The following is a 14,804-nucleotide window of genomic DNA, read 5'->3' as shown; positions in this document are numbered from 1 at the left end:
GGTGCTGAAATGAAAGAGAGGCATAATCAGCCACCGATGAGACTGGCACCTTTCCCTTTGACATTTATATCCTAAGAGAGCCTAGTTCTTCATTTCTACTGGTTCTCGTTATAGTGCTAGTAGTTCCTCTAGGAAATCTGGCAATAGGAACTCACTTGGTACCAAAAGCCTTCACTCTGACCCCATCAGCCCTGAATCCAAGTCTGTCTGAGAGAATAGCATGGTGGCTCCAACAGAGGATAGGGGAGTTGGGACCAGATTGCCACTCTAGAGGAGGCTATAATGCATTCTCCATGGGTCCCCTAAACCCAATCCACACCACACATGAGATAAATAAATAAATAAAAATGTAAGGGATCATTCCGTTCAAAGAAAATCACATCTTGATAGGAAAGAGAAAATAGAGTAAAGGTTTAAAAACTCACTCCTTGCACTTGACAATCACCTGACGTCTTGTTGGGTGGATCTGCTGGTCGCGGAAGGACAGGGAGAGAAGGCTGCTATTTATCCTGAGCATTCCCCTCTGAGGTCATGGGCAGGGAGGGAGAGCCAACCTGCATTCCTGGAAAGTCTCTGCAGGTCATTTCCTGTAAAAATCTGCAATAGAAATCTTACTGGACTCTAGGTGTTCTTCATCCATGGGTCATTTTCCTCAGTTGTGCAATTTGAAGACACAACAGAGCTTTGCTCTGCATTTGGCAGCTCCATGAGTCAGGTGAGCAGCTCTGCTGCTTAGCTCTGAGGGAGAAGAGGTAATGGAGATGAGGCGATGGAGGGGCAGGGAAAGAGCACTAAGATGGTGCCCCAGTGTGCTGTGAGGTGAGGAGCAAGAGGGGCTCCTGCAGCCAGGATCTTGCTTTCCAAGTCACTGACTCAGGAAGGGGCCTGCTGGGCCAGAGGGCAGATGCTTCAACAGTTAAGTCCTGCTGGGTTTCTATTTAAAGTCTTTGAGCTACAAAACTGGCAGGCTAGCCCCACACACCTCAGGTGTATCTAAGCTCTCAAAGGCATAGAAAATGCCTGCTCAGCTGATTTAGCGAATTAGAAAATGTAAATCCTAGAGACCCACATAGTGGGAGGAAAGCTTCTGGGTGTAAGGAGCTAAAGTGTAATTTATGAAGCTTATAATAAAGCATTATGAAGGTAAAATCTGCAGTGGGAAAATGGGAGCCCAACTGGGAAGGGTTAAGCATCCAGGCAGGTGAAAGTTGGGGAGAGCACTTTGAGCTATATTACCCTGTGGGTTTTGCAGGGTGAGAGTGTCACTATCTGGCCTCTTTCACTGTGAATCTCAGCCAAGTAAGCCCTGCTCTGCAGGAGCTGGTGCTGGAAATGAGTTCCAAGGCTCCCACAAGAGCTCAGCAAGGCTAAGGCTTGTATGTATGTGAACAGTCACCAGCTCTCAAGAGAAAACCTCTCATTACTTACCTTAACCGAAACATTCTAGAAAGAGAATTCTGGGCACCATAGTTCAGCCTAAAGAAAGGAATATCATTTACAAAACTCTCTAAATTGAGTTAAAGAGAAAGTCTGATTCTGTGCCTGAAACCAAATGAAATTGATTGTTACCCCTTCCTTTTGCTGGATGCTACTTGGAGCAGCAAGGGCTACTCGTCACTCAAACCTCTTGCTTTTTTAGTCAACAGTTATATTCTCATTTTTTACTCATAAAAAGGATTACAGACTCTTACACTCTTTTTAAAAATGTTTTTTGTGTGTTATAGTTACACATAATAGTTGGATTCATTTTGACATAATAATACATGAATTGAATTGAATTTACTCCATTTCAGTCCCCAGTGCCTCCTGGTTCTTCCCCTTCCTCTACTCCATTGGTGTTTCTTCTATTTATTTTTTTAATTGGTGCTTTATAGATACCCATGAGGTGGAATTTTCTGTAAATTTTTTAAAAAATATTTTTAGTTGTTCATGGACACAATACCTTTATTTTGTTTACGTAGTTTTATGTGGTGCTGGGAATAGAACCCAGGGCCCCACACCTGCTAGGCAAGTGCTCTACCACTGAGCTAAACCCCAGCCGCTCTCTGTGAATAATTCTGTCAAATTAATTCTTGCCGCAGTCTGGCTGGGCACAAATCAGGAGCCACTCAAGAGGAACAAACTTTATTTTTGAACTCCAGCAGCACACTCTACACATGCTCCCGGGAACTCTCCCGAATGCCACCTACCAGGCTCCTCCAGCAACCACCAACCAGAAATCCCTCCTCCGACACTTCCCCAACCAATGAGAACTCTTCAGGAATCCCCGGGAGAGCTCAACCTGAACTCAAGGGGAACTCCTAGAGAACTCAAAAGTCATCATCTTAATGGCTTGCTGGCATCGCCTCTCAACCACTACTTCTGGCAAAAATGCCATGCGTCATCCCGACTCGGCTGTGGCCCTCAAAATTCTGCATTTCCTTCCTTTTCCATTCATCTTCCCTCCCCCCTCAATCTCCTTCCTGTACTCCAATGATATTCCCTCTATCCTCCTGAGATCTGATCTCCCTCCTTTGTTCCCTTACTTTCCTCTAGCATCTCCATATGAGAGAAAACATTAGACTTTAGATTTTCTGAGTCTGTCTTATTTTACTTTGCACAATGATCTCTAAGTCCTTTCACCCATTTAGTGGAAAATGTCATATGTTCATTCTTTTTTATTGTTGAGTAAAACTCTGCTTAATCCCTTCTAGACACATTCTTAATTGAATAATATATCTAGCATATGGGAGAAGAGAGATATGTCAAGATTTTCTTTTTCCTTTACATCATATATGTTTCAGATTCAAAGACCTGAGTGACAGCCATCCCTATTTGACCATGGAAAGTTTGTCCATGGGCCAGTGTGGTGATGCATGCCTATAATCCCAGGAGAAATTGGAAGTTCAAAGCCAGCCTTAGCAACCAATGAGGGCCTAAGCAACTTAGCAAGATCCTGTCTCAGAGCTAGATGATGCTTTTTGGAACACACTTTGGAACACACTCTTGTAAAATGAACATCTGTTTCTAATGCACTTACTTTCAATTACCCAGGTTCTGACAATGTAAGATTGTGTTTGTGATTACATAGTTGAATGGATTACAATATTTATGTATTAATTACACCAGAAGGATCGGCTAGGGAGTTTTGTTGCTGTTTCTTGTGATGCTAGGGATTGAACCCAGGGCCTCATACATGTTAGGTAAGAAATCTACCACTAAGCCATATCCCCAGCCCTGGTGGGTGTTTTAAGAAAACAAATTCCTGGGCCAGAATGTTGGAGGTGCTGGTCAGCAACTTTGAGTGGTCTTCAATAGTATCTGTGTTTGAAATTTTCCCTGTTTTATAGGTAACTTGTACAGAGAACATTGCTTTGTTGGGAAAGAGAGTGATAAATAATGTGGCACAGACTCAAAATAGCACAGGCCAAAGAGGATCTGTGGGAGATGGGGAGGTAAAGAAAGGAGAAATAGCAGTGGGACCAAAAGGACATAGATCCTACTGTTCCACTTTAAAAGGAACTGCAAGAGGAGCACCCCATGGGTGAGGATGAACATAAAGTGTGATCCACAGAGATAGGGTGGTTTTAGGTTGTTGCAATGGTGAATGAAGTAGGCAGAACAGATTTCTGGCTACAGCTCACCAGAAGGCAAAAGGGGAAGAGAAGGATGGAGATTGACCCAGAGAGAAACTATTTTTGTGCAGGGAAAGCAGGTCAGGCTGGGAGAGATAAAGGCAACAGTGGCTTAGCACATGGGCCAGCAACAGAAGATGGGGTTCTTTCTTGCTCTGGTGCTGAGTGTGGGGTGTTGTGCAAAGGAGGGCAGATTCTTAGGAGCCAGCAGAAGGACCTCCCCAGAGGCCCACATGGACTGCACAATGAAGCCCTGGGGATGCCCTCCAAATCTCCTCCCACAGGGGCTAATACTACTATTCACAGAAGTTCTGGACAGATGGAGGGCACTGGGAGGAGGGTAGATAAATCATGGTGAGTGAAAGGTAGATAAGAGCTAAGGTTCCAACATGTGTGCAACAGGAAGCATCTATGAGTAGGAAGTTTGCTCTTAGAGCTGAGCACAGCCTATAAATGTGGATGCAATAGGTCTCCTAGGCCAGGTCTGCTTTTTGAGACCTAGACAGAGGAGTCTCCCCCGAGGAAGGGTGCTCCGTTTTTCTGTGAACTCATGGAGTCACAAACACTTTGTTCCTCTGTCATATAGGCACATGTCCTAGGAATGACTTTCTGTTACTCATAAAGATGAATGAGCTGAGCTCTGGGGCATATGCCTGAAATCACAGAGCCTCAGGAGGCTGAAGCAGGAGCATCACAAATAAGCGGTCAACATAGGCAACTCATTGAGAACCTCTCTGTAAATAAAAAGGTCTGGGGGTATACCTCAGAGGCACAATGCCCTTGGGTTCAATCCCTTCTAACAAAATCAAAAATTACAACTAAAGATGAATCTGCCTGTAAACCCTTTCTGAAGGGAAGCTTTAGAGCATCTAAGGGAACCTTTCAAGGACCGGCACCCAGGACACATTCCGCCCTGTGGCTTATGCTCTTCCTACTCTAGTTCTTTGCCTCCAGAACATCCCAAATGTTCCTTTCTTGGAATTTGTAAACCCCTTGACAAGAGGAGGGGTGGATTATGGTAAATCACAGGTTGAGTGGTTTGGATTGGAAGAATGCCATAGGGCACAGCAATATCAGCTCTGGCAGCCAACACCTGAACATTGTCCCCTTGCTGTCTTGCCATGCTTCTACCACAAAGTTCCATTACTAAACACCCCAATACCTATCCAGTAGAGGCTGTGCCATTGGGTTCCCTCCTAGCAAAGATCCTCAAATCTGGCCACCTGGACTTGGAAGCAGTTTGGCATTGAAGTAAAGAGCCATGTCTTGGGCTCAGACAGAACTGGTGTGACTTCTGCTCTGCCATACTGACGTGGGGGCGGGGGTTTCCACATACTCGAGAAGTGCAGATGACATTTGGTCAAAGAAATGATTCTTTAGTGAAAGGCCACCTAGGAAGTTGGACATCAAATGGTGTCTATGTTTCTAGGTAGTGGGAAGCTCATGTTACTCTGGGTCTTCAGAATTTCACAAGTTCAATCATGCATCACTTAAAGGCAGGGATGTGTTCTGACTGATGCATGAGGCTATCATGCTGTTGAGTGGACATCTTCGAGTGAAGGTCAGTCAGTCCATGTGGCCTCTTGACTCCATCAGGACACACAGTGGATACAAATGTATGAGACTGCTGCTGGCAGCACAGGGCATAGTGTTGTACAGCAAGGCTTTCTTTTACTAAGAAGAAGTCATAGTGTAGACTAGGAAATACCAATAAAATGTGGGGTAGAGTCAGGCTTGGTGGCTCATGCCTGTCATCCCAGTGACTTAGGAGGCCGAGGCAGCAGGATCACAAGTTCAAGGCCAAGGTCAGCAACTTAGTGAGAAGTCTTAAGAAACTTAGAGAGACTCTGTCTCAAAATTAAAAGAAAAAAAAAAAAAAACGTCTGGTTCATAGCTCTGTGGTTAATTGCCCTTGGGTTCTAATTTCATCCTCAGTACCCCCCCCATAATAGTGTGACATAGTAAATACATAAACAGTAACATAGTCATTTATTATCATCATCTACTATTATATGCATACAGAACTTTTGGTGTAATACTTTTATGTAACTGGCAGTGTTGTAGGTTTGTTTACAACAGCATTACACAAACATGTGACTAATAACCTGGAGTACAGTGTTATTGTGGTTATCACATTGCTAGGTGGTAAGAGTTTTTCACTTCTATTATTCTATGAGCATGACTTTGTCTATTCATGCACCAGTTAGTGAGTGCCTTCTATGGGACAGCCACTCCATGACATGTTGTGCAGAAAATGGGCATCAAATCCAGGCTGTGTCTTCATAAAAATGAGTCTTATAATTGGGGGATAATGATTATAAATATATAAGAGAAATCTCACACTTATTTGATGATAAAACCTGTAAGATTCCGATCAATAAACAAGAAAGATTATGTGTACAAAAATTTGATTAAAGAAAAAGTAAGGTTTCACCAAGGATCCTATGATTGTATTCTCCCTAAAGAACAACAGTCTCCAGCTACTCTACCAGCCAAGAGATGAAGTAATGATCTGGCAAAACAGAGGAAGAAAGGGCATACAGCAGGAAGATCAAGGGTAAGGGTCTTCTAGGTAGTTGATTCAAGATAGATGATAGATAGATACTTCGTTTTCATACCAACATATATTACTTATATTTTAAAAATTTAATATATCTTGGAAATCCTTCCATATCAGTTTTGTGTTATTTATTTGTTTGTTTTTAACAGCAGCACATGATTACGCTGTTTGAATAGACCATTATTACACAATACAATATTGATGGCCGCTGTGAGTGTTACTCATATATTGCTATTGTAAACAAAACAGGCTTATACTTCATTTATTGTTTATACATCTCTGGAACATGTACAAATATTCTCTAGAATAAATTTTTAAGTAAGTGACCTGGTGAAAAGATAGGAGACTTTAAAAACTTTTATGTAGGTCACAAGTTACCTTCCATGAGGTCTCTATAAATCTGCACTCTCACCAAAATGCGTGAGAATGCCTAGTTCCACACTTTCTCTTACATAGTATACTATCAAACCTTTTGATGTTTGAAATTTTGGTAGATAAAATATAGCTCAGTGTAATTTTAGTTTTTTATTTCTCTTATTATGAGCTTGATTTCACATCCTCCCCTATGTTTAAGAGACATTTGCTTCTACTGTCAGGTATAACTACTTAGAACAAATAAAAAAGAAATATTTAAAAAATTTTAAAAAGAGCCATTTGTATTTTTTAGGAATTATACAATGATATCTTCTTTTCAAAATGGTATTTTTCATATTGGTGCTTGGTGTGTTTATTTATTATTTTGCAAGAATTTTTTAAAAAATATTTTTTAGTTGTACATGAATGCAGTATTTTTATTTTATTTACTTTTATGTGGTGCTGAGGATTGAACCAAGTGCCTCACACGTGGAGGCAAGCACTTTACTGCTGAGCCACACCCCAGACACCAAGAATTTTTTATACAAGGAAAAATTAGCCCTTTTTCTTTGATATGAGTTACAATTATTTTTTCCAGCTTCCGTTTATATTTTCATGTGGTGATTCAGTATGCAAAGTAATTCTATATATTCTCTATTGATATTTTTGTTAGTGCCCTCTAAATTTTGTGGTATAGTTTGACTTTCCCCACTTCATGTTCCATGGGTGCTGCAGATTTTATTGTTGCTATAATATTTTCATTATTTTGTAACTATTCATTACTTTTAAAATTTTAAAATATTGATAACATTTGCATTATTTTGTAAATATGAAGTACATTTAGAACCTGTCTTAACATAACAAAATATGTTTTCAACTTTACATCATTAAGATGATCACCTGATTGTCCCAGTCCCATTCATTGAATAACCCTCCTTTATTACTACTTTGACATTCAGTCTTTATTATGTACTAAATTATCATACGCACTCAGGACTAACTTGGAGATTTTTGTTCCGTTGACTAGTTTTTCCTGTACATGGCTCAGTACTACACTGTCGTACTTATTCAGACTTTATTCAATGTCGTCATTGCCTTCGTTGCTCTCCTTTTTTAGAAGTAGTTGAGGTTCATTTTCTGTTATTTCCTTTACCTGTTAGTTTTTGCTTCCAAAAACACTGTTGATGATTTTTACAAATTGTGTTGCCCACCACCTGTCTCAACTGTCTCCTTGTCTGTATGGGTGTTTCAGTTGATGTGTGGGGTGTTCAGGAGTCCCATGTCCTCCCCTGCCATTCTCTCTACACCTGTTTCACTAGGCCTCAGGCCACTCTTCCTCTGCAACCACATTAACAAGATCAGCAACCACTCCACATTGCTTAGGCAAGGGTCAACTTCACAGCCTCTCAGATACTACTGACACTGATTTTGTAACTCCACATTCTCCAGTCCTCCTTCCCCAATAGCTGTTCCTTTTCAGTCTATTTTGCTGAATCCAACTTTTCTCAGGACTTTTAACAAATGGAGACTCCAATGGTAGATACTGAGAACAAGCTCCAAAGGCCATGCATAGTCTTTTTTGTGGAGGTCCGGGGGTACTGGGGATTGAACTCAGGGGCACTCAATCATTGAGTCACATCCCCAGCCTTATTTTGTATTTTATTTAGAAACAGGTTCTCACTGAGTTGCTTAGCATCTCACTTTTGCTGAGGCTGGCTTTGAAGGTGCGATCTTCCTGTCTCAGCCTCCTGACCCGCTGGGATTACAGGCTTTGCAACCACATACTAATGAAAAACTTATTTCTCCTTGAGCAAAATAAAGTCATTAACAGGGGCTGGAGATGTGGTTCAGTGACAGAGTGCTTGCCTAGCATGCATGAAGCCCTGAGTTGGATCCCCACCAACACAAAATAGGAAACAAGCAAACAAACAAGGTCACTAATAGAAAGTGTTTTGGAAGCAAAAAAATTAATTAGTATATAATAAAATAAGCTCAACTTGGCATTTTTCCACATGATAGCTCTTAAAAATATGTGAAAACAAAAAAAAAGTGTTTCAGTATATTCAAGCATAAGGATAAAGGGTGACAATATAAATCATAAATTCTTGAGTAAACAAGTACTTTCTTCTTTGGATTAAACTCTGATATATTTTTAGGTTACAAATTCTAAGAAGACATATGATGTTGAGTTAGGAATTTAGGATAGAGAGATATATACCAAATTTTAAAGGAAATGCCCATGAGCCATTGAGATGCAGAAAGGAGAGGTGTACACCTTGAGCAACTTGCCCTTGGCCTGCTCCCTTGTAAAATGAAGGAAATACACAAGTTCAGGAAAAAGTGGCGCAAAATTATGCAGCTCCACCCTGGCTCTATCTCCAGACTGGTCCCTTCCCAACCCAAGCAGGGACTTCTCCCTCCTGAGATAGCCCACATTTTCCCTTGAGTGTGCACCTACTTCCTAAGTAAACCTGTCTATGCCTTTGTCTGTGGCTCAGTCTGAAATGCTATTCCCTTATGCATGCCAAGATCCCCACTGGTCCTGAGTTGAATTTCCCCTTCCTTCTGGGAACTTCTCAGACCCTACTCTGGAGACACCTCTTCTCCCATGACAATGTGATCCATTACAAATTGGTGAATGAATTTCTGTACCCAAGTTTCATTCCTGTGTATTATTTTTAGTAATAATATCCTTTTAGGAAGTTTTACATATCTACAGAAGATTGAAAAGCTTACCTTACTTGGATATAAAAGTCATTCTTTCTCTTATCCTTCTTTTGCTGCTGCCCTACTGCTTCCAAATCTACTTAAATACCACAACAGATAATCTACTTATGCACATCCACATATCAGCATTACACTCCTTTTAAAAAAACTTTTTTCTTTGTACATGGACATAAAACTTTTATTTTATTTATTGATCTTTATGTAGTGGTGAGGATCAAAATCAGTGCCTTACATGTGCTCGGCAATCGCTCTACAACTGAGCTACAGTGCTGTCCCGAGCATTACTGTCTTTTGACAATTTTTAACACCTTCAAACTTGACCCTCCCTGAACCCTAAGTTAAAATACTTGAGACTGCTCTCACCAGCCAATCTGGTGTCAATATCCATACCGTCATGTTGATCTTGCCCATGTCTTATTCTGAAATAAATCCACCTTCAAATATCCCAAATCTCCTTTACCTCCATGTCTACTAGTGCTTTCAGAAAAGAACTATATGAGAAAGTTCTCTTGGGATTTACTATAGCAACAGCTTCCCTACTAATCAAATTGACAACTAATTTAATGACTTTAGCTTATAAATATCACTTTCTCATCAATCTCCTACCCTTAAGAGTCTTCCTTCATTCCACTTTCAAAGCAAAAATGGAGACCAGTAATCAATTTGTTTACTGTGAGCCCCATATCCACATTTCCTTGACTGTCTGTGGTCCTGGAGCTGGACCCTCTAAACACCTCACTCTGGCCAGCTGTGCAGGATGCTAATCTCTGTCAGTAGAGGACAATGGAGGAATAGGGGGAAATGAAGACCTGTCTTCCTTGTGCCCTGTTTTGGCTTCCCAGGCTCCTGTGAGGTTCCTCCCCTGCCACACCCAGTGACACTCAGCCCAGGGAGTTTTAGTGAAACCTGAAGGACGTGGTTGTTTCAACAATTTCTGTGGCACCTCAATTAGATTTTCAGTGTGTTCAACAGCACCCCACTTCTGTTAGCCTGAGCTGCCATAACAAGGTACCACAGGTGGCTTCCACACAGATATTTATTTTTCAAAATTCTGAACACCAGGATGTTCTAGATTAAGGTACATGCTAATTGAGCACCTGGTGACTGTGCTCTTCCTGGCTTACAAACATGTACCTCCTTACTGTGACCTTGTGGGTTGCAGAGAGAGAGAAGATCTTTGTTGTCTTCACTCATAAGGACTATCAGTTCAGGTCCAAATACAGACACTCTGGGAAAAAGGCTTCAGCACATGAAGAGGAGAACATACAACTCATTCCAGAAATCCATCCCATCCACAGCTGACTTCCCAGAGAGATCAGTAGCATGCTTTCTGCTACTCCCATGAGAACAGCTTCTGAGCAGGTTTATAGCTCCCTCACCCCACATTCCCAGTGAGCACAATGGCCTCCTGGACAGCATGCTATCAAGTTCCATTGCTATCTCTATAGAGTTCCTGTTTCTCAGCTTTGACTGTGACACCCAACAAACATTCTCTCCATGTAATGGGCTATAGATTTGCCTAGGACAACCAAATGTCTACCTCTAGGGAGGATCATACAAAGTTTATACCCTCCTGATTTATTATCCATAGTGGAAACTATTCTTGATAATTAAGCATTCCTTGTATTAAAATTTCCCATTTCAACTCTCTGCCTGGTTTGTCTTCTACACGACCTGACTGATAAGGAGATCTTTTCCACCATGACTGTTCTTCACAAATACAACACCACAAATGGTGTGCACTTACATCTTTATTTAGGCTTGAAATAAGGCAATAAAAATAGAGTGGGAGACACTGCTCTGAAGGTATTTCTTGGATAGAATGAACAGAAATTGGTGAATAATTGGCTTTGCAGATGTTGCTAAAAACTAAGCAGAAAACCAAGATGGTGGTATCTGGGGCAGTATAACAGAGCCAGCCTTCCCATAGCCATGCCCCATGTCTCCAAAGGCAGACCCACTGAGGACTAAAGCCCTGGGGGCAGAGAAGGTGACAGGACACAGTTGTCAGGAGTGAGGTGGTCAGGACATGGAAAGGCCTGGAAATAGCAACAGCTAACCACGGGGGCCTGAACAAGTGAGAGAGTCTGATTCTGAGAAGCCTCAGTGCCAGTATCTGTCTGTGTTGTGTAACCACTGAAATCACATCCCCTACACCCTGAGGTCCAGGCTGGATCTTCTTGGTGTTTATTGTTCACCACTTTGTACCAAACATCCCACCCTCAATGCAAAACATAACACCCACTTGCTAGAATTTCCATTTCTTAAGTATTTATTGAACAATGACTGTGGGCCATCCACATATTTATGTGGACACAGGATGCAGTGATTTCATATCCCAAACTTTGGGGACTCACAGCCAGTCTCCTGATACAAAATGAAGATGAAGTTCAGTATTTATCAGGAAGCCCTTTAGGTCTGTAAATAATAGGATCTTCTCCTCTCCTGTTCGCTCTGTTGTCTTCCTGGTCTTCCTCTGAGTCCTCAAGTCCAGGGCCAAAAAATCTCAGAATGTTATTTCTGGCATCACTGATCAAGCAAGGCAGCAAGGAGATTCCTCAGCAGGCTGTTAAACCTCAGGCTACCCTCCTAATTCTATGCTGTCCAGGGGATGGATCTGAGGGGAGCCCAGGAAGATCAAGGAAGAGGGGCTGAGATACCACCCTTGCCTGGCACAGCCCTACTCAGCCTGGCTCCTCACCCTGAACCTGGATGAACAGCACCAGGGAGGGAGGGTTAGGGATCACTCTGTGGCCCTCCCTTTCTCTAGTTCTGAGTTGGCACACAGCCATCTCTGGCTGTCTCAATAGCCCAGGCCCTGCACTGACCATGGTGGAGGACTAGGCAGAGAGGACATGAGGAAGACTCAAGCCTCACAGAAACCTGCTGCCAGGCTCATTCCCTCATGATCCCCAGGGCAGCCAAGCTCTGCTCACCCAGGCCTGGCATCCCCAGGAACCTGCCTTACCTGATCATTTCAGCAGCCCAGGCACCCCCAGGTCCCCTTCGGGCAGCATCATATTTCCCTCGGGCATAGAAGTATCTTTGTGAACCTATGAAATTCGCTTCATTCAAGTCCCGGATAGCTCTCCACATATCCCAACTTCCTGAATTGGAAAAGAAAAGACAAAAGGGATATCAAGTATACATAAAGATCGTGACAACACCTTCAAAGGATATCCAGGAATTAATATATTCAAAATTTCATCTGTGATTTTTGCACCCATAGATATCATGGGTTGAGTGGAATCGTCTCTATTCCTAGCTGGCTTCTGCAAGTCACTCTAGTGAGAGTTGTTAGGGGTCACACCTGTTTGTCTTTGGTGGTCCACTGTGCTGAGGTGAGCTTCACCATACTTAGATGTGCTATGTTTAAGGACAGAAGGGAGGTGTCATTGTCAAACAGGATTCCTCACCTTCAGCACTGTTGATAAAATTGAGTCACGTGGTTCTCTGTTGTTCAGGGCTGCCCTGAGTCCCGTAGGATATTCACCAGCTCTCTGCTCTGCCACTAGATGTTGGCAGCATATTCTCCCAGTGGGACAACCAAAGACTTTGCCACACATTGAAAATGTCCCCTGGGCCAGCACATTACACCGGGTCCAGAACCACTGTTCCAGAATGAAGTTCCATGTGATTAGAAATTGCAGTGAGGGAGGGGGCATCCAGGAGGGGAAAGCCTGAGTGGGCTGCAGACATGAGGCACTTCTGCCCTGACTCCCAAGGAAAATGTATTTCTGTACCCTAAATGCACATCACTGTGACATGAGTGCCTCTGGGCAAGATCAGTGAAGTGCACTGATGCTGTGGTTGCTTGAGGAAACCCTAGTGTAATGGTTCTCAGCTGGGTTGGCCTGTTTTGATCACCTGGGGAGATACTGAAAGTCCTGACGCCCAGAACACAACCCTGCCCAATTCCTCAGACTATATGAGGAGGAAGAAAATCCAAGCATCCACAGGGTTTAAACTCCAGATGATTTCACGTGTGCCTGACATTGTTGACAATGGAATTTTAGGAAGTGGTGAGCAGACACATCAACTGGGCTAAATTGGCTTCATATATAGCTCATTGGCAACCTCTGCTCTGCCACCTGCTTTTTTCAGTCCCTTTAAAGAAATGCTCCTCAGTGTACCTGGGGCATCCTGCCACACAGGTAGCACAACGTAAGACTGGCTCCAGTCCTTCAGAGTGCACCACGTGAACTCTAGAGCCATCTCTCCACCACCCTTACCTAGAGCAGCTTCCTTCATGAATGAAAAAACCCCACCGCTGACTGCCAGGACCAAAGAGCAAAACACCAGGCCTGTGAGAAGCTTCATGGTGCTGAAATGAAAGAGGCATAATCAGACACATATGAGACTGGCACCTTTCCCTTTGACATTTATATCCTAAGAGAGCCTGGTTGTTCATTTCTACTGGTTCTCATTATAGTCCTAGTAGTTCCTCTAGGAAATCTGGCAATAGGAACTCACTTGGTACCAAAAGCCTTCATTCTGACCCCATCAGCCATGAATCCAAGTCTAAGAGAATAGCATGGTGGCTCCAACAGAGGATAGGGGAGTTGGGACCAGATTGCCACTCTAGAGGAGGCTATAATGCATTCTCCATGGGTCCCCTAAACCCAATCCACACCACACATGAGATAAATAAATAAATAAAAACGTAAGGGATCATTCCGTTCAAAGAAAATCACATCCTGATAGGAAAGAGAAAATAGAGTAAGGGTTTAAAAACTCACTCCTTGCACTTGACAATCACCTGATGTCTGGTGGAGTGGATCTGCTGGTCGCGGAAGGACAGGGAGAGAAGGCTGCTATTTATCCTGAGCCTTCCCCTCTGGGGTCATGGGCAGGGAGGGAGAGCCAACCTGAATTCCTGGAAAGTCTCTTCAGGTCATTTCCTATAAAAATCTGCAATAGAAATCTTACTGGACTCTAGGTGTTCTTCATCCGTGGGTCATTTTCCTCAGTTGTGCAATTTGAAGACACAACAGAGCTTTGCTCTGCATTTGGCAGCACCATGAGTCAGGTGAGCAGCTCTGCTGCTTAGCTCTGAGAGAGAAGAGGTAATGGAGATGAGGCGATGGAGGGGCAGGGAAAGAGCACTAAGATGGTGCCCCAGTGTGCTGTGAGGTGAGGAGCAAGAGGGGCTCCTGCAGCCAGGATCTTGCTTTCCAAGTCACTGACTCAGGAAGGGGCCTGCTGGGCCAGAGGGCAGATGCTTCAACAGTTAAGTCCTGCTGGGTTTCTATTTAAAGTCTATGAGCTGGATTCCACCTCTTGGGTCCCCTTCTTCCTCCGGGAGAAGTCTTTTCTGCTGTCCTTTAATAAACTTCTAATTTCTACTCTGAAAAAAATAAAAAATAAAAAAAATAAAGTCTATGAGCTACAAAACTGGCACGCTAGCCCCACACACCTCAGGTGTATCTAAGCTCTCACCTCTAAGGCATAGAAAATGCCTGCTCAGCTGATTTAGCGAATTAGAAAATGTAAATCCTAGAGACCCACATAGTGGGAGGAAAGCTTCTGGGTGTAAGGAGCTAAAGTGT

At 42.8% G+C, this 14,804-nt stretch overlaps 1 protein-coding gene across 2 annotated transcripts; it reads right to left on the bottom strand.

Moving 5' to 3' along the window:
* Positions 1 to 11,608: 11,608 nt before the first annotated feature.
* Positions 11,609 to 13,575, bottom strand: LOC139707110 (serum amyloid A-1 protein-like). 2 transcript variants are annotated; one of them, XM_071617128.1, is made up of 3 exons: positions 13,488 to 13,575; positions 12,224 to 12,362; positions 11,609 to 11,784 (listed from the first exon to the last, which is right to left on the bottom strand). In XM_071617128.1, the coding sequence occupies exons 1-3, from the start codon at positions 13,573 to 13,575 to the stop codon at positions 11,646 to 11,648; spliced, it is 366 nt and encodes a 121-aa protein (XP_071473229.1). In that variant the 3' UTR covers positions 11,609 to 11,645. The 2 variants fall into 2 exon arrangements, with proteins under 2 accessions (XP_071473229.1, XP_071473230.1); XM_071617129.1 differs by having other exon boundaries at positions 11,646 to 11,697.
* Positions 13,576 to 14,804: the final 1,229 nt, after the last annotated feature.

Source organism: Marmota flaviventris, chromosome 9, assembly GCF_047511675.1.
Source record: "Marmota flaviventris isolate mMarFla1 chromosome 9, mMarFla1.hap1, whole genome shotgun sequence".
Classification (NCBI taxonomy): Eukaryota; Metazoa; Chordata; class Mammalia; order Rodentia; family Sciuridae; genus Marmota; species Marmota flaviventris.
Note: the sequence above shows the minus strand (reverse complement) of the source record. Positions and strands in the feature narration are given on the sequence as shown.

Bases quoted from the DNA above. Each gene is read 5' to 3' on its own strand.
- LOC139707110 (XM_071617128.1), bottom strand. From the start codon at position 13,575: ATGAAGCTTCTCACAGGCCTGGTGTTTTGCTCTTTGGTCCTGGCAGTC. The intron at 12,363-13,487 runs GTAAGGGTGGTG...TTTCCAATTCAG, and splicing joins CATGAAGGAAGCTGCTCTAG to GAAGTTGGGATATGTGGAGA. The intron at 11,785-12,223 runs GTAAGGCAGGTT...TTGCTTGATCAG, and splicing joins TGGGCTGCTGAAATGATCAG to TGATGCCAGAAATAACATTC.